Source organism: Gallinula chloropus, assembly GCF_964237585.1.
Source record: "Gallinula chloropus genome assembly, chromosome: Z".
Lineage (NCBI taxonomy): Eukaryota > Metazoa > Chordata > Aves > Gruiformes > Rallidae > Gallinula > Gallinula chloropus.
The window spans coordinates 21349808-21374165 of NC_140089.1; the positions used below are offsets into that span (position 1 = coordinate 21349808).

At 40.1% G+C, this 24358-nt stretch overlaps 1 protein-coding gene across 1 annotated transcript; it reads left to right on the top strand.

The window, feature by feature from the left end:
• Positions 1 to 4351: 4351 nt before the first annotated feature.
• TNFAIP8 (TNF alpha induced protein 8) lies at positions 4352 to 23658 on the top strand. Its single transcript, XM_084277926.1, has 2 exons — positions 4352 to 4434; positions 22873 to 23658. The coding sequence occupies exons 1-2, from the start codon at positions 4404 to 4406 to the stop codon at positions 23436 to 23438; spliced, it is 597 nt and encodes a 198-aa protein (XP_084134052.1). The 5' UTR covers positions 4352 to 4403; the 3' UTR covers positions 23439 to 23658.
• Positions 23659 to 24358: the final 700 nt, after the last annotated feature.

Sequence of the window (24358 nt, forward strand, 5' to 3'; positions counted from 1 at the left end):
AACCACACTCATTGAAGAGTGCCAGAAGTGGAAAATTAGTCAACCCAAACCCCTTCTATCAGAAATAGATACAACTTGTTTGGGCCACAGAAGAGAGATGGTGTAAGCTTTCCTTATATTAGTTCATGATTGCTAAATGGCAAAGTTTACATAATCCCTAGGTTATAGGTCTAACTATGATATCTGAGTTTACTCTATGAAAGCAGCTGGGTAAAAAGTTTTCTTTGTACTAGTAATGTGAAAGCCAGTACTTCATTTAACTACACAGTCTTACATGGAACAAGATAGTACAACACTTTTACTGTCTCATCATTGATCTGCACAACATTCACCATCCTTGGTATTTCATGGGAAGCAGAATCTCTATGGCATGGCTACTGGCATAGCACAAAGAAACCACACCTGCAGTTAACGGTTATTATGATCTTTCAGGGTACCTGTACATGCCTTTCTTTTGTCTCACTGTTGGCAGTAGGGTGGGAAACCCAGATTTCCTCAGCCACCATCAGAGATATGTCAGGTGGCTTCAAATAACTCGGTGCAGGTAGAGCTGGCAAAAGACATGGAGTTGGCTTAGAAAGAGAAAATGATTGGTGTTCATCATCTCTGGCAAGGACCTGAAGTTGAACATGGAATTTATTGTTATTCTTTAAGGTCTGCTACCCACTGAACGTGACGTTCTGGAGGAGAAGTTATCACCAGACTAATTACATTAACCAAACATGGGGAGATTTTTAATTTTTTTTTCAAAGTGGCATGAATATGTAATATCTGAAGCGATACATTACCACTTCCTTCTCTAGAACTGTCTTAGGGCTGTGCGGCTTGGGGCGGGGGGGAGAGTCAGTAGATTTTTTTTTCTTGCTTCCATGGCAGCTGCCTCCTCTTAAAAGCTTCCTTGTATTTTTCATTAGGTGTGCTGCTTCCTCTTTTTTTGTGAAACAAAACATTGCAGTCTTTTTGACATTTCAGCATGAAGCCTCAAAATCTTCTTGGCAGTAATTTTAGCACAATTCTTTTGGCTACTACGACATTGATTATTTATTTTAAATATTTATAAAGGATGTAATAAGAATTGCCACCTGTGTGTCTAATAAGAAAATGCTTCTGTAAACAGAGTTGTCTCAGTATGCATTGAGGCACAAAATACAAGCAAGGTTTTGAGCTGGGCTGGGGATGTGCTGACACAGCTACCCATCCTACACAATTCCCTGCATGGTGCTGTAGGACAACAAGGCTTGCCTACAGCATGTTCTTTGTATGGTAACCTTGCCTTGGTGCTAGCAGAAATAGGAGCAATTTACAAATTATGAGCTTAAACCTGAAACAAAACAACCTAAATTTTTCATAAAGGAAACCCAGAAGTTTTTTTTTTCTTTCAGCAGATACGGTCTAAAGGACTGCACTTCTCTCTGAACCCCTTGTCTTACCAAGCTTTGTGGCTTTTAGATTTTTAGCCACTGAAACTTAGTATGTGAACTAATTTTTCTGCGTGGCACCACACAAAAGGTTTAATTTTCCTCTGGAAATCCTGTCCTCCCCTCTAAAACAGCATCTGTCCAAATATGTGGCTGGCTTTAAGCCCTTCATGTTAGGAAGTTCATCTTTTTTTTCCCCGAGAGAATCTGCTCTATGAAATTTAGCCGACTCTATTTTTACTAACTCTATTTTTAAAGAGTTTTTGTCATACTTTGCTTTGTCTTTTCTAGTCTGATTCACATGCAGTTTACAATTAAAGAGTTTTTTTAAGCTTCTAGGCTGTTAACTCATCATAGGATCTAAAAATCAGTCTGGATGCTTCAAATAACTGTCTCTTCTCTGCAGGTGCAGCAATTAGTGTCATCCTTATCTGGCCACCAGTGTTGTCCACAGCATCTCTTTAATTTTACCTGCCTTATTTTGTTACTTTCATTGGCCTTTTAAATAAAAATATTTTTTTTCATTAAGTACAAACACTGAAGAAGGTGATAATGATTGAATGCCACTACAATTTGCTGCTTAACATTGAGATTGGAAAACTACCTACCTACCTACCTAAATTCTCTTTCACCTGGTTGGGGTCTTTTCAGCCAAGATGTATTTTTCAGAAGTGTAACAACTAAAGGAAAATATATAAAAACCCCACTTCTAAATCTGAACTGAGACCCTGTTAGCCAGAGGAACAGGGCTGAGGAGATCCGATCTTGATTCTGTAGGGAGGAAACTAAATAAAATCTTTGGGTTTTCGTTATCTGTCCAGAGAGGTCTGAAGTTTCTGAGTGATTTGAGAAATCTTTAATTTGCAGAACTTGCTGACGTTTAACCACAAGGCTCATTATCTCTCCTTGCCAATCTGTTCTCTAAAATAAGAAGAGACATCTATCTGTTGTGTCCTGTTGTATCTTTCTAGCCCTGTTCATGCAGGGCTCTTCATACTGGGTAATGTTCTGGCTATTTGATCTCTCTACCAACATTCCCTTTGATTAAAGGACCCCAAAGGCTGTCGCAGTTTGTCTTGACTAACACTGTATTTCTTAATGTTCCTCCTATATGCTCTGTGGGGCTTTTTGAGTGGTTTCAATATACTGTTCAGTAATTACCCCAAATCAGATTTTTTTTTTTTTTTGGTGGTAGTATTTTGTTTTGGTCTTTTAAGTTGAAAATGTGACTTCTTTAGCTTGTCCTGTGTTGTAATTACTGTTCTTTTGGGATTATTGCTTAGTGTAATATTTGCTTTAATTCACTGAGCTTTGAAGGATGCTTTGCTGCACCACAGGAGAGCATGAGGCCTGGAGAAGGCAGCTAGCTTCTTGAGGAATGTCCTGAAGGGACCCTTGGAGTTGTGCAATAAAAATTGGCAGTGTCAACAAGAGCCTTTAACTAAAATGTGATCTGCCTTCCTTAGGCATGGGAGAAGTACATGTCAAAGGGTAGTGCTTATCACGAATAAAATCGGTCAAAATAGGACAAAAGTTGCTCACACTCTGAAGTAGTATTTACCCTGGTTGCCAAAGCAGTTTTGCTGTGGTGGAAGAACTCATACTGCCCTTACCGACTCTCTACCTTTTATATACAAGAGCATCCTATGTACTTACAGCTTTCTCATAAACTTTAATGAATACAGCTAAATGCTACAATCTGAAATGTTTGAGGGATTTTTCCTTCCCCCATGTATCCCATTTTTTGTGCAGCTGACAGCTTTGTTGCTTGCTAACTTCATCTTGAAATACACTTACTTCTAGTTGACTCCAGTAACGTGCTCGCTAACTGTTAATAGCATGACTTCCATGAGGACCCTGACAGCCCTTCAGGCATGCGCATTTAACCCTGTGAGGGGGAGGCAGGTGGGAATTTGGGCTTCATGTGGGAGCTGGCTGTACCATCAGGGCTTCTGACACATCACACCTCTTTTTGTCTGAGCATTTCCACCGAGGTTTGCAGTGCTAAAAATATATTAAATGATTAAGTAGGAAAAGATAGTTCCTTCTGGCTGTGGTTTTACGGGAGGCTATGCCAGTCGGAAACCAAACTTCCATGTCATTCCCCATGAATTTTGCTCTGAAAGTGTGTGTGATACACGCCGAGTTGGGGGGTGGCTGCGAGAGAGCCCCGGTTCCCTTCCTGAGCTAAAAGTAATGTTCTTTGCCAGGATGGGGAGGAGGGGGTGCGGAGGGTGTGTGTGTGGGTGTCTCTAGCACAAAGAAATCAGGTGTTTTTTCCAAGAAGTAAAGGCGCATTGCTTCTTTCAGGGTAGACAGCACCATGCAGTGAGCCTGAATGAAAGGAAAAGGGATTATTTAGCTTGAACTACCTAAAAGAAAGCTGCTGCTTCTCACTCTTTAAGCACGTATTTAGTCATCCTCTATTAGTCAGTGTAATTACAGAGGCTACAGAACTAATTCCAGATAGTAACCAGTGTTGACATGTACAATTTAGGCTTAAAAAAATATACTGATTTAAATTAGATTTTCCTGCGAGTTAAAGGAGCCCCAATCTGATTGTCAGTCACCGCAATCAGACACTGCTCTGCGCTCAGGGCTTTCTGGGCTCCCCTGCTTGCTTTCTCATACCACGTTGGCAAGCTGCAACAAGTGAAACTCCACCCTTCCTACATACAACTGAGGAGAATAAAGTGCATAAACGGCGGCTGTTGGCGAGCAAAATGAGGGTTTCTGCGAAGGTGCTGCCTTTCCAGACAGTCGCTGGCGTGCAGCTGAGAAAGGGGCGGGATCCTTTTCAAGCAGCTTGCTTGTGATTTGTTGAATTCATAGACTTTTCCCTTTAAAATCCCAACCCTTTTTTTTCTTTCCCCTTACCGCCCCCCTTCTTTTTTCCCCTTTTTGTGTTTTTTGGAGAAGTGGAGTTGCTGCCGCCCCTCAGCGCACGCCAGCCGCAGCCCGGTCCCGGTGCCTTGTGCTGACACCATGAGCGCGGAGGCCGATGAACCCAAGGAAGGTACGGGCGGGCTTCTCGCCGTTTCCACAGGGCAGGAAGCCTGCGGGATCGCGCCGCCGGCGCCGCGTTCGTGGGCGCGGAGGAGAAGTTTCTGCTCGCTTGAGCTTTTTTCTTTTTGGGTATTCAGAGGGGAGGGGAAAACGCCGTGGCAAAGCCATCCAGGTCCCGCTGATTTCACTGGGTACGGGTGACCGGAGACCCCGGGACGCGCGTCCGCCTGGGCGGCGGCAGCTTACCCTCCCTCCCGTGAAGCGCGGGTAGTGGCCGGGGTGGTGTTTCCAAACACTGCGAGTAGAATATTGAAAGAGGAAGACTGCTTTTTGTTTTTTTAAAAATTTTGTAAGCACTGTATTTTTCGGCAAAAGAGGAAGCGGCGTGGGGGAGAAGTGAAAGGTCATTATTTTGGGAATCAGCTCGGTGCCGCTTACTTCCCTGTGCGGATGAGTGCGCGTTGCACGCCCGTGAGAGCCGGGAGGAATGTGCCGGAGCTACAGGGTTTCATTTACGGCTTCTGCAGTGAAACGTGTGAAGGAGCTGGAAGGGCTCCAACAAAAATGCAGTTACTCGCGGGTGTTGATTGGGAGGGGGTGCGAGCCGGAGCAGGACAGTAGGGAGCGAGCGGGGGAGGAGGAGGAGGAGGGCAATTTCCTGAAAGTGCCTATATACAAAAGAGCATTTATAAGGAAGAGGGAACAGGGCAGGAGTGGGGTTATACGCCGGGTTTCTTCAGACAGAACTAATGTTTCATGGTTAGGAACAGTCTGCGGGGAGACTCAAAACTTGCAGAGGTTCGGTGTGGCTGAGGAGATCATTCAGAAAGGCATGAAGCGAGCAGTGGGGCACCCGAAGCGTTTTGCGTTTGAGGAAAACAAGACGTGTTCGCAATATTTTAGATGTTTTTCCCCTTAGGCTCTGTACTTCCCCCACTTGAAGAATAACATCACACGGGACCTTTATCTGCTTACTTGCGTAAAAAAGGGGTTTTTTTTTTGATTTGCGGAAAACTCAGCTTGGACGGGATCAAGCTTAGTGCTATAGGACAGATTTATTGAAAAAGAGAACTGAAAAAAAAATCCTGTGCAGAAACTGCTTGAAAAGGAGAATATGTGAAAAGAATATGGCAATATGAACGTTCTTCCTCAATTTTACAGCAGGAGAGATCAGCATGCATGCCATAGCGAGAAAGATCCTGTGGGTTACATACAGGAAGCTCCAGACAATTTTACCGAGTTGTCCGTGTTTAAAATGTAAATTTTCTTGTTTGAAGAAACCTTTTACCTCCTTAGATGAATCATGGTCTTAAAATCCTCTGAAGATAGTTCTCTGCCTTTCTGAGCATTTCTTTTGAAACATTTTGGGATGGCATGATTTTCATGCTGCAAAAAGCATTGGGAGCGGGTGGCTAAGACAGGAAAGAGCGGATAGCTTTTTGGTTAGTTACTTTTTACCTGGGGAAAAAAATAGGGGTTTTTCTATGCTGAATTTTAATAGAATAATTATAAAATAAAAATAGTAGTCATTATGAGACAATGAGACACAGGTGGCACTGAGAAGGTGTATTAGTCTGTAGACAGATTCCTAGTAATATACTCCCATCTGTAAAGGAGTTAAGAAGATGGATGGGAAAAGGGAGTTCAGTGTATATGGGTGAGTGTATAGAGGTGCAGGTTTTACACTACTTTGCGTGATTGCACATGACATGGAAGATCAACATACTGAAAAATACAGTCAAATAACTGGATTTGGCATAAAATAGGCGCTCAGAGTCTTTCAGCTACCTAGCTTTGTTTCATCAAGAAGCTGGTTTTGGCATAAATATAATTGATGCTTCAAACTGAATTTGGGGCTTAGGCTTTGACATTAAGGATATATATGATCTTGTAAGTGGTGTACTAAGAGGGTGGTTGTTGATTCTTCATTTAGGTCACTCTTTTTGACTTGCCCATAAATGATGAATCTCTGCAGGGGAATTCCTAGGTAAAGGTCTGTGGCTTCTTATGGAAGCAGCAGAGGGTACATTTGGACAACTATAATACAGTTATTTTACCAAATTCTGTACATTTCAAGGTCAAAGCTAGCAATGAAAGCACAGCAGTTAATCTACTACAAGTTGTGAGAGGAGAGAAAGCTACAGGAAAATACTGTTTTAATATTTGTAGTAAAGGCAGAGTTCTCTATTTTCCTTTAGGCAGAGATGCTCCAGTGTCCGGGCAAGCATCACTGGCAGGAGCTAGTGAAGGGATATATGAGGAGCTCTGAAATTCATTTGTAGCTTCCAGACATGACTGTCAGACCACGTGTTAGGATATCAGCCTGAATGAAAAGGAGGTTTGAGGGCACAGCAATAGCATTCAACATCCTGTATGTTCTGATGCTGAAGTGAGCAAAGCCTCACTTCCAGTTACTTTATATGAGTGAATATCAGTATTTGGAGAATATTGGGATGGCTGTAAAAGTGGATTTAGTGGGTTAATATGTGTTATTTTTTAAAACCTGTGTAACGAAATCAAAAGCCATAGGTTGAGCTACTGTAAAAATGGACTATACACATTGTTATGGTGAAATCCAAAATGAACCTGAGTTTTGAATACAAATGCTTGAGGGTTTTTTTTTATAGTCTAATAAGGTGAAGTCTTTGACCTCTAGTCAAATAGTACCTTTTTAGCAGTAACTTAGAGTAAAAGTGCATCTCTCTAAGACAATCATTACACACTGTATTTTGTACTAATTGCTGGATATGGTGTATGCAGCAGTGTATCTGGACCTTTCAGCTTCTGCCTTTGATCTCTGCGTGGTCCATATTAGAATGGCAACATGAAACAGTTTTTTTTCTCCCATCGTTCTTCTTAGAAACATCAGAACAATCTTTATATTCATCTGTATACCACAATGCCATGGTAAATATGTGTGTGTGCACGTGTGTGAGTTGGTGTATGCATGACAACAATCTGTGTAGCATTTACAGATTCCAACAGCTGTCGTGATATAAATAGCCCCAGCGCATTTTCTTGTAGTTACTTTTGCCCTGGTTGACACTAAGAGTGTGGTTAAGTAAAGAAGAAGACTAGCATTTCATTGCATGGCACAATGCAATCTGGTGTTGGATGGTGGCATGTTATGTACCAAGGAAGGTAACGGATAGTTTTAGGATGTTACTTGACATACTTCCTTCCTGCTATCTAAGGAAAACACTTTTAATGCTGTCATAATAAAAATAGGTATAACGAATATACCTTTTTTAATACATGCCAATACTGGCTTAAATTGCAGTGTTAACAGATTTCTTCCATAGTATTCCCTCAGTAGAAGGAAATAGTAATTTATGTAAAGCTTAAAAAAACCTTCAACTTTATTCTGTGGGTTTTCTGTTGTATATTTAGAAAACAGGAGATAAATCTAATGTGTCAAAGGAGAAGTAAATTACAGATATGTGTGAAGTAACAGCCCATGAAATTATGGATATTGTATTACAAAGTCAGAAGCAGGGACAGCCTGCATCACACCTTTATCATACTTAGTTTTAAGTACCACATTTCAGGGAAGAAAGACATCTCTGCATTCCTACAAGTGCTCAGAGCTTTTTTAGACACAATTAGCATTTTTTAATCCAAATGAGATTACTGAGAGTGAGTTCACCTGTTTTCTTCCTTCTAGAGCTCAGAACAAAGACAGGGTTACAAAATGACAGAGCACTCACTGTTTTAAGAAGTCAGTACTCCCTCCTATAAGTAGTCATGGAGTTGCTTTGACATTTTTCAGTCACCTCTCATTGTGTGAAAGTTTTCCAGGGCAGAATAGTGTTCATTTAGATAACAAATTGACTGCTCTTATGCTCCTACAGGCCACTTATTCCATCCAAACATCAATGACAGTCTGTAATGTATGATTCTCCATCCCACTACCTCCAAAACTAGCATTTGTTAGAACCTTTTATGCTCTTATGACAGAGATCAGGGAGATATAATCTGTGCAAGTAGCGCATTATCCATACTTAAATGCAGCGTGTACCAGGTAATGACAGTCCTGTTTCATATTAACTTTTGAAGCCACAGACTGTTTTTAAGCGTAATTAGAATAAACTGTATGAAAACCATAAGATTAAACAGAAATGGGATGCCTTTGGATACAGATCTCAATGTGTATGTGTGAATTGTGGTAGTTTTCACAGCTGTTTCTCTTTTGTAGGGCTGATTTCTCCATATTGAAGCCACAGGGAAGCAGCACAGACAATTGGTGCTAAGCCCCTCATATCTGACTCTCTTTTGTCTCATCCCGTAGACCACAATATGTGAGCTTCCTTTTTTTTCACCTGCTCTTTGCTTACAGTTCATTGTCAAAACAACAATCTATAAAACATTAAGGGGCTTATTTTGTTGAGAGGAGTTTGAACAGCTTGTTTCAGGAGCAGGAAGAATCATCTGGCCCCAGCGGATGTGTTCAAGGTCTAGACAATTCAATTTGAGGATTTTATTTTTATTCCACAGAAAACTTGCCCACTGTTGAAGGGAATTAAAAGATTACTGGGATCATACATATCATGTTCACAGCTCTATAAATCAGAGCGATACTTAACAATTTGGCATTTTATGTAATCCCTTCTATAAATTATTAGACTTCAAGATTAATAGGACAAGCTAAAGATCACTATAGATCAAAACAGATCACTTTAGTACAGGAAAGAAAGTAAAAATGGCAGAATTAGAAAGAAAGAATTATTACTAACCGGGCACTGGAATGCTGTCTCACACATGCATAAGGAAAGCATTGCCAGAGTTGCAGAAAATGGGGCTGGGAGGAAAAGCAAGAAGCTAACACCTTGATGAAGAAAGTGCAGTGGGAGATTTGGAGGAAGTGAAGGTAACTACACAGGCAAGTCAGAACTGCTAGATTTTTTGAATGCAGTTTTCAGGATTGTACATTTAATGAAGGAGGATAGAGGAGATGGAATAAGGGGCTTTGAGGACAGCAGTGCAACTGCCTGGGTTTGTAGCAGGGCTGCTGCAGCTCCATCTAGACATGGGCACTTCAATATCTTAGTAAAAGCACCGACTTAAGGCTGTTAAATGATAAGACAGGAATTAGCTCTGCGTCTCTCTCCTGAAAAGTCAAAAGAATGGTTGGTTTTATATTCAGGATAACCTCTAAGATAATTTATCTGTGAATGGATTAAGTGGCCACCTTCATTGCTACAGGCTCAGAATTGAATGTGTTTAACTATTGTTTTTCGTTTTTGTTGTATACCACATTTGAAAGTCCATATGGAGCAGATGTGTCCTGCAGAACACTTCATACCCCACGTACTTAGCAGTCTCTTCCTTGGTGCAGCTGGAGCAGATGAGGAAGCTAGGTGGTAATTTGAGCAGAGGTCCTGGGATAAGCACTAGCTGTAGCTGGTAGGTTACTTCAGGGAATTGCTGAAACTCCTAACAGGTTAATCATTTAGCTGTGATTGTTGGGATGGATGCTAGATTGCTTTGAGAAAATGCCATTAATATAATTACACTTGCGCAATCAAATCTTTTAATCCCTAGCAAACTGCAAGTGTGTTTAATTTCAAATAAGATGCAGTCCCTTGAGCTACCTGGTCAGTAGAGAGACTCATAGGTTGCCTGAGGCTGCAGGGAACCTGGAAAGGTCATTGGGCACACCTTCCACTCCAGGCAGAACGAGCCTTGCACCTGGATCCAGATTCAGAGATAGGCAAGGTTTTCTAGTCAGCTTGGTAGTGTCTTCAAGAGTGGTTGTCCTCCAACTTCTCTCCCAAAATACTCCCAATATTTACCATCCTTGGTGTGAAGGTGGTTATTCCTGATGAGAACTCCCCTTGCTGTGTCTGCTGCTTTCCTCAGTCTTCTCTGTAACTACTCAGTAACAAGTTAGATGTATTGGTTAGGTCCACAAGTGTTTTTTAGGGTGACTAAATGTCATGCACTCAGCCTGTCCTCCAGCTCCCTGACCACCTTGGTGTCTGTCTGCCGGACTTGGCTTCTGTTTGTCAGCTCCTTTTTTGAAGAGAGATTGGGGAGCCCAGAATTGAACCCAGTACTCCACAGGGGAGAAGGTAGTTTGTTTTGGAATTCTACCAGTCTTTTCTGTCTTACAGAATTGAGTGTTGTACTGGACACTTAGTTTCCTTACCTTCCTTCCATTTATCTGCTGGTGACAGCATTTGCTGTATTATAATACTTTCTTAGACCCTCTGGTTGTTTTATTTGAAGAATTTGCAAAATCTGTACTGTTACAAGCAAGATGGAGGTTAGAGGTCAGGGAGCAGAAGCCAGTGAATCTCTGAAGAACCAAAAGAAGCATCGGGGTACAGGAAGGGCCTCGTGCCTGCTTTCAGGAAGGCTGTGTTGTTTATCAGTATTATTTCCAAGCATAGCAACAGGGTAAATGAATTGCTGCTAAGAACTATGAGTATCTTGTGATCAGTGTGCCAGGGATAACATAAGGAAAACGTTACACTCACTTACTAATTCTAATTTGCAGTGCGTATTCAAAAGGCATACCTCGTTCCTTTGTCAGTAGTGACTTATCATTTGGTAAAATCTTCTGCTAAATGTGACAGTTTCATAAGGGTTCTTAAACACTGCTTTTTGAGAAACAGATTACTTCCCCTCCCCCCCTCAGATGCGTGGAGTCCCTATAAACGCATTTGGGTAATAAATAAAGCAAATAAAAGCTATATTGCAGGTGGTGTTTCAACCTGCTCTTGTGGTGGTGTTGGGTTTTTTTGTTACAATTAGATTTCAAAATGTGGTGAAAGGAGAGCATTTTATGCGGAGGTGTGAAAGAGGACTGATTTTTATGCTGCTTTATGAAACAACTTCTGTTTTTCTGCACATCACACTCAATAGAAGAAGTAGGAGGCTAAAAATAATGCCATCTATTTTATAATGGCTGTAAAGCCAAAATGACCTTTTTTCACATTTAAGGAGTAAATTTTTCTCTTTGTTTACTGGGTAGGTAATTCATGGGTCTAGTGGATCTTTGTACAGTTAAGTCTAACAGTTGTATGTGACTTTGTAAGAAATTTGAGTGCTTAAACTGAATGTTTCTGCACTAATAAATGCCACCAATTTGAACATTAGTCTTACAGAAATTGACATTAACATTTTTTTGCACTTTAGGAAGTCTGGAAGTTACAGATTCTGATGTTTTCTGTGTCCGCATCAACATTTGCCAAGTTACTTGTGTTTTTTAATGTTAGGTATGCAGTTTTTCTTTTGTGGATGCATCTTGATCATGACTACTGAACAGGATACACATTAATAGTGCAAATACGTTATCAGCAAAGGCACAAGCCTTAAACCCGACATCATTTGGGCACAGTTTTGTTTTGAGTGAGGAGGAGAGAAATTGGGAAACCTGTCCTTTGAGAGTTTCGTTCTACATTCATCACAAACTTTGTTTTTCTTTGTAAGATTTCCAGCTGGGGCTGTGGTTTGATTCAGTTTCATCAGATGGTTCCCTGTCACAGTTCTGTGTTACAAAACAGTTAACTAGTTAATTTCTACTACTTGACTGGCTAGCAGTGAGAAGTAGAGAGCCCGTGGCTCCGCATGGCATGGCAGATTCAGCCGAGGGAGCCAAAATCTGCCACACAGATGTGTTCCAGCAGAGGCAATTTAGAGGATTGAGTACACACACTGTATAAACTAATCTATTTTTCCCTATATTTTTCTGAGCTCAGTATTGATTCGCAGTAACTATACAGAGTATACAACTGTATATATGTTGGGGGTGCCAGCAGAGAGTCTTGTTCCTGCTGGCAGTCTGCAGTAATGAGGAAAAATTGCTGTAAAGTGGCAGTTACAATTTAATTTGAGAGCATTTATCCTTGAGAGGTTTATAATTTGAAATCCAGGGACATCTTCTGAGACATATTTTATGTATTGAGAAGGCTGGTACTTGCAGGCTTCTGTAAGGCAATGGTAGCTGACCTGTGAGGACCACAGGAATGGATCGTAAGTGGACCTCTAAGAATGTGATACCCTCAAGCCTTGATCCCAAGGCATGTACATTTTAAGTAATACAGGAATTAATAAGGCACTGAATCAGTGCATGCACAGACAAGTTTCCACTTAATTAACATCATTGAAGTGTGTAGGGAGTTAAGACTGAAAAATGCAGAAATTCCATTGTTTTAAAGCTTTCACAAGATCTGTTTTTGCTTTTACTGTGGTGTTAGGCTTGATGATCCTTACAAGTTACCTCCACTCAGTATATTCTATGATTCTGTAATTCTTTACCAAACTGTTAAACAAAAATGGTTTTATTTATAGAAAGAAGAACATTTTGGTTTAATACTAGCAAAAGCATGTAAATGACACTGGTGAATACTGCAGCTACTAATTCCAATGGCTATTTTTCCCTACTTGCAAAAGAGAAAATGAATGAATGTTTCTATTCACTTAAAAAGATTCATATTAAAAACATTCACGGAGAAATAATGGCAGGCCTTGTATCAGAAACTAACAATGAATCATGAATTTGCGCAGCTGTGAGCAGAAATACTGGATTCTTCAGGAAGGGATAGTGGTAAAGTTCGGCTCTGGTGTCTACATCTGTGATAAGATGTCTTCACCAAGCTCACAGCCGTGTCCTCAGTGGCGGAGAGAAGAGATTTGGAAGTCTGTGATGCAAGACATTCCTGTCCCAGATGTGAGTTTAAGCTAACCTTTCTTTGCCATGAGCAGCTGGCATTACAACCTATCGAAAGAGATTGAAGTCCGGGTGGGTTTTGCTGGTGATCGGTCTGTTGTGGCGGGTTACATAACGCGCTGTGGGAGAAGAGGATGACGGTGTCAGCGTGAGGCGAACAGAAACTGTCAGTGTTTTTATTTCAGTTGCAAGAATGTCATCTAGCTAGCTTGAAATTTAGATCTATGGTGTTTATCTTCACCACTTGAGGCCTTGCCTTCTCCAGGATCAAATTTGCATTCCCTCCTTCATACTTCCTGGTGGTAAGCTTGAAAATGTCAAGTTATGACAACATTACCCAGTTGTGGATATTCCTGCATAGCTGATCAGTGATGTACATCACCTACTTAAAAGTAACATTTGATACCAGTGCAAAGTAAAGAATCTGGACATTTAAATCCTACAGTAGTCAACAGCTGTAAAAAATCAGTGCACTCAATCTCTGATGCCTTGCCCCGGGGTGTGAGCTAAAGAATACATCCAGGTTTCATGACATCTCAGAATAGTTGAGGCTGAAAGGTGACTGTCTGGTTTTAGTCATTTGCAACACTGAAAAATAAATACCATTGCTAGTTTTTTTTCTAGATATCAAAGTTCTGTACCCAAATAATAATACTTCCTGGCATAAAATGACATTGTCACAGGCAGGATGTACCAGAAAATTTAACGATACTGAAGAACAAGTTGCTAACAGTACTAAAGACCCAATTTTTCTTTATGATTTATATTCAGCTGGGATTTAATTACTTTAATGAAAGCAGAACCAAACTCTTAAGACAAGTGGGGAGGTGGACTTGCGTTTTGACAGTCTGAGTTTAAGAGGTTTTTTCTGTGAAGTGAAAGATTTTAAAGATTTTATAGGGAAGAGTCCTAGTAAGTATTACGTATAAAAATAGTTTGCATACTTTCTCAGCTGTGTTAACTGTTGGTTTTCTATTGGAGATGCAAGGAATAAAGCAAACCAAGTGGAAACAAACAGGAGTCAAAGTAGTGCCTGCAGAAGATAAGACAGTGCACTTGGGTTCTGGGAGCCTGCTCAGAACTGATGGCAAGGAGTAAGGGAATGAAGGAAAGTACTTCCTTTCAACTATTGATTTAATGGCTGTATGATTGAACTGAAGTCCTGGCAGTTGCAGCATGGATACAGGGGAAGCAGGCTGTGGCTACTAAATATTGTGAGCCAAAATTAAAACTATGGGGTTGGTTTGTTTTGCTCCTTGTGGATGAGGAGAGTAAGGGAAATGCATATTAGCAGTGGCAATGGAGAAGACCACTATGGCCAGCAAGTCATCCATGATCACAGGTACTGTGAGGTAATGGTGCAAAAGAGTAGACAAAGCATATATTTTATGTATAGCCATGCATTTAATGCTAGGAAACTTGGCTTTCATGCCATAAAACATGTATGTGAAAAATTTAAACTGCAGGAGAGATGAGGTGTTATTAGTGTCCCAGGCATAAAGAGCAGACAGTGACATTCTCAGATGACGTATTTTGTGTTTATAAAACTGAAAAAAGAACATAATAACCAGACACCTGAGAATTAAATGCCCTGGGAATCACTACTGTTATTTTTATGTATCTGGCCTGGAGCAGTGGCAGTCTTCAGTGCTGCAGAAGTTTCTTTAGGAAGGAAAAGAGAAAAACCAATTTTTTGTTGTTGTTGTTTTGGGAGGGGTGGGCGGGAAGAGGGCAGGTTTCCTTTAGTTTCTCAGGCAACCAAAGGAAGATACAAGAGTAATATATATAAACAAAGTGCAAACTAGTGATCCAGACCTTCTCAGCATTATGCTGAAAGAGAGGTGAGTGACTCCTGTCTGCAAGAAACAGACAGGGTGGTGTAGGTATTGATGTTGAGAAGAGCAGAGAACCAAAACTAGTAATACAGGAAAAATATTATTAACTACTTTCATAGCCATTGCAAGATCAGTCACAAACCTTCCTGTCATCTGAGCTCTCTGAAGCCTCTGCTGTGGCTTTCTTCACATGCTATTCAAAATGTATGTCCTTTGCACACTGACAGCCAGGTTGCTACCTTGTCCTTGTCATTGTTCCCTGTTCCTCTCATGCCAGATTGCCATCTGGTCTCAACCTTCCAGCTTGTATTTTTGCCACATGTATCTTAAACTTCCTTTTAACTTTCCCCAGCCCCCACGTCTAATTTAAGTCTCTCTGATGCATTGGAAGTTCCCCGGGGCTGCTGGCCTCAGTGCTTTTCCTTCTGCATTCAAGCCAGAAGCTCTTCTGTTGTACACTAGGTCCTATGCCTACAGCTAAGGGTTTGGGTGGTTTCGTGAAAAGACATTCCCTTTGCCAGAATGGTTGTAAGACCATGTAGATACCTCTTTTTAAACTTCAACTTTTGGTAAAACATTAAATTGTAATGGCCAGATTATTTTATTGGCAATGCCTCTTGAATTAGTGAGCTTGGCACTGTTGCCTGGCTGTGGTTTGTTGTGTGTTTCTGAGGCCGGGGAAGAAAATACGGTACCTGCTTTGCATTCACTTGATGAGAAGGATTGGCCTAAGATAGGCTTTGTTTCCTATGAAAAGATATGTGCAGTGTTACTGTTGAGTGTGCATCAACACCTGGTAGATACAGAGAAACTTGAAGTAGCTCTGAAATGGACAACAGCTGAAATGCACGGGCTGCGTATTTAATACCGCAGCACCTGTTCTTACATTCCAGCAAGGATAACAAATGGTGGCAAAGGAGTGAAATACCAAATTAAGTTCATGACCCTACTCTGACTGGCTGTCATATTCTCTGTTTAATATCCAGGATAATGCAAAATGTGCTCCTCTAAGAGCAGTCATCAGAAGTTATTTTTTTTTTCTTATTAAATCTGCACTGTGTTAATTTAAACACATGCAGAGGCTCTAGGAAAAAGGGCTTTTAAATTTCTAAATCAGCTGCAGTATATGTATCATGTGATGCTCAGGGTGGCTGTGGGAAGCACAGGCATGTAAAACCAGAATAACTTGTTGGCTCAGACTACTCTCATGGGACTGCAAAACTCTGCACTTCTGTTCTGGTTGGAAATAGCATCTTTACTTGCCACACTACCCAGCATTAACCTCCAGGTACTTTTTTTGGCAACTCTTCTCGCCTCTTGATCAAAAAAAGCATTTTGTTTTCTGGGTTTTTTTCATGGTTTGGTTTTGATTTTGGAGCTATAAATTGGATCGTTTTTTGTTGGTGGTCAAATTTTGGACATTCAAATACACTAAGGCTAGAATGAAATAGGAAACTTAGGAAACATAATAATATCATATGTGTTTTGCAAGCCTATTTACAATGATTTTTAAAGCACTTCAGTGAGTTAAAAAAGGTGTTCCCAATAGTGTTTGCAAGCTTTTCCTTTCTTGTTACATTGTTCCTGCTGCTGAATGTATGATCACTTTCAGTGTATGAGTCTGCATTAGGCATACTGTATATTGCACAAAATGCTCAATTAGCCAGATTGTTTTCCAAAATTACTTGATGAACTGTTGTTCCAGAGTGACTTCCAAATCCAGTAAGCCTGCTTGTGCAGTGTGTGCAGTGCATTAGGCTTGGCTTCAGATTGGAGTTGCTTTTTTTAAGGTTTTAACAGTGTTAATGTTAAAATCAGTATGTTGCTTGAGTGATTAACTTTCTCATAGTATGCTCAGTTTATAAAGATTATGGTGCAGGAGAATTTAGTACAACTTACTGAACCTATTAAGAGAACTGTAAAGGGTTACTTACCTTTATGAACGAATGCTTTGTATGCATTAAAAACTTTAGTTTGAACTGTTTTCTAGTTAAAATTGATATTCATATATAAATCTCCCTTTTTAAAAACAAGGTGCCAAATAAAATATTTGCTCTTCAAATAAGGACCTTGTGTATTTGAATTTAAAAAAGCAGAGATGTATATGGAAGAAGTAAGTCCTGTATAGGGCCCTTGTTTGTTGGCGATTTTTTTTTTCCTTCTGCACTTAGCCATTTGCCCTCTGGGTTTTCCACTGCCTGATGGTGCTTGCCCAAGCTATCTGCCCTGTTCCAGCCCTTTTTGCAGAAAACTCTGTGGCTGCCCTGATCTCATCCCTGCCACCAGCCAGCTTAGAAGTTGCAGTCGTGGTGTCTGAGGTTCAAGAGTAGAAGCTGTCAGAGAGCTGTCTGGTCTTGCGCGTCTGGTAGGAGCTTCAGTTTTCATCAGCTTTTGAAAAAAGCCAACATGTGAACAAATGCTTGTGATGCCTGTGAATGCAGAGGCCAGCCAGTATGCTGAAGTGGCCGTCTGGTGACTGCTGCGTTTCTGGAATGATTCCTACATTGCAAGGCTGTTATCTGTGCTTTTAAAAAGTTTAAATTTAACACACCTTTTACCCAGGAAACTATGAAGTACTTAGATAAGAATCAAAACACTGACTCTTCTGCTTTTAAAAAAAACCCAACACCATCACCAAAAAACAGTTGTTGAAACTGTGACTCAGATGGTTATTAAGAAGCTATTAATCACGGTGGCAGCAAGAAAAATCAGCTTACTGTATCTTCATATCTGGAGAATTCAAAGTCTGTGTCCCACTATTCGTTTTTTAATCTTATCGTCAGGTATTAAGTACATTGTGAAAACTGTTACAGCACTGGTAACAGGTTTATGACTCTGCCTGCTCTGTACCTCAGGACTTGTTCACTCACTGATGTTAGCTCTTCCAGTTAGTTTATCACTGAGCTTTACCTTACTGAACTCGTGTTTATAGGTGAAGTCATATATTTATAGGCCTCAGTGCTCTATTTTTTTTAATGTTTCTGTCCTCTATCATCACTGAAAACAAGGGATAGCCCTGTAAAGACTCAGAAAGCAGAAGGCACAAGAAAAAGTAAAAATTGAGTAAATTATTTTTATCCCTTGATATCTAGGTGATCTCATGATTTCAGAGGCGCATGACTCATGCTCACACACACTCAGAGATCCCATTTGATTTCAGGTTGCCTCCCTCCAGTGAAATGATACTCTTGCACTCCATGAGTCTGACTACACTCTGTTCGTAGGGCGTGCATGGGCTTTTAGCTGTAGCTCTCACCCACAGTCTGTAGAGAAACAAACACCCTCCTCGACACAGGATGCTTGGCAGGAAATCAGTTGCTACTGTTCTCAGAGCTCTGCGATAGTCTTTTAAGTGCACCGAGGGGGTACTCTCTCTCGTTCTAATCCCATGTAGGTGTTTGTGCCTTGCCCAAAAGCCCACCTCAGTTTTGGACCTCGTACTCACCAGGTACCGGTGCAGTACACAGTGTGCCAGTCACTACAGTGAGAACTGGGTCCCATGCAGCCCTTACTGTGATTAACGGCTTTACAGTCACATTTTCTCTTCCGCTGGGACTGTTGTGTCAACATCTTGATGTGTGTGCTAGAAATGCAACTCATGTCAGAAACCTCAACTCTAGACTTGCCTATGGAATTTAACGTGGTTTACTGGAAGTTCTTACTAGATGCCTTTTTTTCTGGTCCTTCTTTATTACAAGCAGCTTAAAAAAAACTTGGTGACTCAAGTATTCATTTTCAATGTAGATGATTTTGAATACACTCAACTGCAAGTGATACTGAATCTACCATTGACTATTAACCTATGGAAAAAACATTCTGCCTTGATTTAAGGCAGTGAAAGAATCTGGTTCAACTGGTGGTTTGTCGGGATTTATTTTTCAGTTACTTTATTTAAACTAAAAAAAAACTAAAAAAAAGAGTTTAGAAATAGGGTATTTGGTAATAGGCATTTGCAGCAGTACAGAGGGAGGTGTACTGGCTTATATGTCAGGGAAAAGTCAGCATTTGCAGCTGTAAGTAGTAGCTGCCCTGTACTTTTATACCAGTCTCCTGAGAGGTTATTAACCCACAATTCTAAATTTTCACTCAATGTTTATATTTCCACCACAGTTCCAAGGAAAACTTCTGTAAGGTAAAATGTTTTTAGGAAAACACATCCAGAATGTGGCAAGTCCAATATTCATTGACTTTAACACACAAAATGCTAATGCTAAACGTACTTTTGTTTGCAAAAATTATGAAGTTGCACAATTAATAAGCTCCCAACTTTCACAGGAGGCAGTCTCTTGCAACTTGTTTTCTTATCTAAATCATAAATTGGAAGACTTTGTGGATGTCCCCATTATTTCTAAGGCACAGCCAATTTTAAAGTACTGGAGGCAGGGTTTCTTCTGAGAGCCTTTCCCCCTGCACTGCCCTCCTCTGCGGAGGGGCAGCTCTACAGAGCGTAATCTTTATTTGTATAGACTGTACATGAAATGACATCCTGTTGATTTGAAAGGGTTTAATTTTTTTTTTATGATATGCTACTTAAAAGGGAAGTGTAAAGCTGAAAAGAAATAAGAGCTGTGAAGAGCAGTCGTGAGGAAAAACTATCAGTGAGACATTTAAAATTAGCATGATTACCTGCCCAAATTCTGGGTCTACTGCTAGCCACCGTAGAAATGGTGTTATTTCAGCTTAAAGGGCGAGGCTAGGGCCTGCCAGGAGGTAAGAGTGGTCAGGGATCGGTACCTTCTGGACAGCTGCTGTGATCGCTCTTAAAAGGTGACTCGGCTACACACAGTAAACCTTAAGAAAATGAGGCTATTCTAAGTACTTGAATAAATGTGGACTTGCAGGCATATTTTTAGGTCTGAAATTTCACTGGGAGGGTTGAAAGGGGGTGCTCGCTGCCCTCTCGTTGGGGGGGGGGGGCGGTGGTGACACGTACAGCTGGCGGCCGCCCCTCACCAATGTGACCTGTGAATCAGGCTCCTCAGATACACCGAGTATCGGCATTTGTAGATACCGGGTTAATGTTTTAACCTCTTCTTGACATGTCCCCTGCCCTTTTGAGTCACAGGACCTGTCTTCTCCCTCCCCTTCTGCTAATTGTTCCAGTGACAGTTAGCAATAACGGCTATTGGGGTTGCAGTGCTTGCTCAGCAGTGCAATTTCCTTTCAGCTCTCTTTTCAAGGAAGTGAAACCACCGCGATGTATTTTTTGCGTTCTGAGGTGCCAGAGCAAAATGAAGCACGACAAGGCAAGGAGGGAAAGGTAGCTGAGAAGTGCTGCTGCTGCTATGGTGAGAGGGAGAAACCCACGTTGGCTCCCTGATAGCTTCTGACAGCATTTCAAAGCACATGATAAAGTGTGCGCTGGATTTAGTGGAGTAAATAAGCCCCAGGCCGGTCTTTGCCTCGGGTATTTTGCCTTGATTTTTGGCTGTCAACATTAACATTTTCAGTTCCATCTGATGAACAAGTAAGTAATAATTTTACTTTTTTATTTTTTGAGGAAGTATAGAATGTTCAGTCCAAAGAGATCTATAACCTTACGGTTTATACTTAATTTTATTTAAGTAATTGACTGTGAAGTAGCTTTTAGGTCTTTCTGCCATTGGTAAAGTGGAAAAAAATTTGATTATAAAATACAAACAGTTCACAAGTTCCTTTTTGGATTGGCTGAAATACTGAAGTATGCAATGCATGTATTTAGCAATTAAATCAGAACCTTTGCAATAGCTGAGGGAAAATGAAGCAGACTTCTGGTATATTGCAAAGTAAATAGAAAGTAGACTGTGCTGGGTAGTCCCAAAACTTGGACAGTCTTTAGAGGAATGCCATTAAAACTCTGAAGCTTTTAGAAAATGGTCATGTTTTCAGTTTTTTGAAGTGGATATTACGTTAGAATCATGTTTGAGTGTGTGTGTGTGAGTCACTGGAGGCAGGTTGTACAGATACCTGTTCCATACAGAGTAGCATTCTGTGTGGTATAGTAGCATTTCATAAGAACACCTACAACATCCTGGAAAATAACATTTTAAAACACATATATATTGCATATGGGGGTTGGAGGGTCCTCTGCAAATTTATGGAATTACTTTGAGAAAGACTGCTACTAGTATGAACAGACATATATATATACATATATATATGTCTCTTTGTGACGTGTCAGAGGACATCATGAGTGATTTGTAAATTGGAAGGCTTTAAGAAATATGATGTCCCCATTTTGGGAAGAAAACTGTCATTTCTCTGTAAATCTTTGTAGATGTGGCTGCTGAGTTTTAGTATTTGACCACCCTTTGAAATACTTTGGGGTGTTTTTTGAATAGTAACAGTTGCAGTTTTTATCTATTAAAACTCAAAGAATCAAGTATTTTAGGTTCAGGCTGACTGCTTAGTGTCTTTAATGCCTTCTTGTCTTTGTGGTTGAGAAATGTGTCTGTCTTGTGATCTTGAGTGCTTTGCTCAAGATAGTAGTGAACAATGGGCTCTTTGGGTTGTTTTGAGTGTCCCCATGGAGTAAAGATTTTTAAAAATTTGCTCAAACGCTGCATGCTTCAAAGCAAAATACAGGTATCCACTGAAAGACTTAAGAAACAAACATGCTTGAAAGTTTCTGAGATGACAAAAAAGGAGCTTGTTACCAAGTTTCTGAAAGGTTCCCTTGTAGAAAAAAAATAGAGATTTGTGTCTCACATGTTCTGAAGGACAAGTTCCTTCTATTTGCTAGAACCCCAGAGGCACCCAGTGTCTGAACGCACCCAGCTGCCCAAATGCAAACAGTTAAGAGTAAATCTTTCCCAAATTCAGGGATTTATGGTTTGGCATCTGCAGAGTTTATGTTTTGATTAAAAGAGGGAGGGGGGGAAAAAGTTTCCAGGCCCCATGTTTGCAAAGCAAACCTTCCATATGTGAATTAAATGTAAACAGATGAAGCTTTCCTTCAGCCTGAGGAGACTCCAGGAAAGCAGCAGCATGAAGGAAGCTATCCCCCACAGTTTTCAACCTGGAAATAAAAATTCACGTGTCACTTAGTGGAAAAGGTGCTGTAAAGGAAATAGGCTGTAAATAATTGTCACTGGCAATAGGACACGGGTAATGACATTTCACAAAACAAGTATCTGAAAGAATGTTTGGGGTTTCTGAAGCGTTTGAAAAAATAGTGCGAGCAAAGATAGTTTTGGAGGTGAAAATCTGCTTTATGATTTATTTTGTGGGTCACAGAACAATTTATTCGTAAGTTTATGCTAGCAAATATTACAGCACTCCCATGACTCTTCATTGTGGGCTATTTCTGTATTAAGTAGAATAAAAATAACATAGAAGTGTTAATCTCTACTTGCTTTCCTTCTGAAAATGAGTGTCTTCATATTGTACCCATAGAATCTTAGTATTCTTTGCTGACAAAGGATTTTTGTGTTGTGGTTTTTTAATATATGTGTGTATATAAATATGGGATCTGAATTCACTGATCATGTAAAATGCTATACAGGAAAATTTTACAACAGTTCACTGAACTACTATCTCCAAATGAGTAGCAGTGGTGATTGTCACGACATAGGAAAGTTGTGGTTTCAGATTTCATTATGAATACGAGAATTGGATCAGACTCACAACTCGTGATCACACAGGGCAGGTTTATTTTCTCAGTCTGAAAGCCTGTCAATCCATAAATATTGAGAGACTTTGAAAACATTTTTGAGCAATTTTTTTCTCATTTTGTGTTTTCTGAGAAGTAAAACAGTCTGAAAGAATGTAAACCTAAAGACAACAGACTTTTAGGGATCGAAGAGATTTTTTTTTTTTTCTGCAACTATATATGTTTGTGTTACTTCTGTGGCAGTTGGTAGGACTAACGTGAATGGATAGACATTTAAATATTTCTCAACTTAGTGTCCATAGTGTCTGTTACGAAGTATTGACTGTATACATTTTCTTCCCCCCACAGTGGCTACAGATGTCTTCAACTCCAAAAGTCTGGCCATTCAGGCCCAGAAGAAGATCCTTGGAAAAATGGTGTCCAAATCAATAGCAACTACTTTGATTGATGATACAAGCAGTGATGTCTTAGATGAGCTGTACAGAGTGACAAAGGAATATACACAAAATAAAAAGGAAGCAGAGAAAATAATCAAAAACCTTATAAAAATAGTCCTCAAATTGGCAATTCTCTACAGGAACAACCAATTTAATCAGGATGAAATAGCGTTGATGGAGAAATTCAAGAAGAAAGTTCATCAGCTGGCGAAGACCGTGGTTAGCTTCCATCAGGTGGATTATACCTTTGACAGGAATTTTTTGTCCAAACTGTTAAATGACTGTAGAGAGCTACTTCATAAAATCATTCAGCGCCACCTAACTGCAAAGTCGCATGGACGTGTCAACAACGTGTTTGATCACTTCTCTGATTGTGAGTTTTTGGCTGCCTTGTACAATCCCTTTGGACCGTATAAACTCCATTTGCAGAAACTTTGTGATGGTGTCAACAAAATGCTAGATGAGGGGAACATATAAGTACTTGTATTAAAGTTGACTGCCTATGCATTATTTGGAGATGGAACACTGTTGATTTATGAAGGAATAAGGGAGCATGCAAAAAGGGTTTTTTACATTATGGCAAATATTTCCAAACTATCTTTATTAAACTGGTTCCTTATTATGAAATATCTGTTGCTATTCATAATCCATCTGGAAGAAAGACTGCACGTGATTTGTTTTTTTTTTTTTTTGTTACTGTGCTTGTCTACAAAAACAGCTGGATAAAGACAATAAAACAGAGTGGTCCAAGTAGAGTAAGAGTCTTGCAAGATAGATATACAAAACAAAGTAATACGCTGTCAGACAATCCACATCTTTCATACTTCTACAGAATTACTTCTAAACTATCCAAGTCTAGTAATGTTAGTAACAGGCTATCGTGGTGATGGTACACTCTATAATTTCTCTCTCTTATTTGTAAAATATATATTTGATTCATCTATAGTCTTTTTATGCTCTCTGCACAGATGACAATTTCCTAGTTTTGTCCTTACAAAGCGTTCAGTTTTAAATACCAGTGATGCTGTCATGTAGGGTCTTAACAGGCTTGTTCACCTCCAGCTCGGTGGTGAAAACTTCTGTCTGCAGGGCTACCAGATACAGATCCTTATAGACACGCACAGATGCTTGCTTTCTTTGATGATATGGGGATTATTTGAGGAATAAGCTACAGTAAAATAGCATAACTAGGGAACACTATTCCCTAGAAAACACTTGCGGTACGTAATTTTTCACTTTGCCTACGATAAGGTAAATCACAGTGACTTACCTGTGCAATTCCTTAAGATACTTAGAATATTGCTAATAGGTCATAGTTCTTTTTGGAAAGGGGTGAGTCAGTATATTCTATACACTAGGCTGATGTGTACGACGATGTGAATTCAGAAAACTTACTA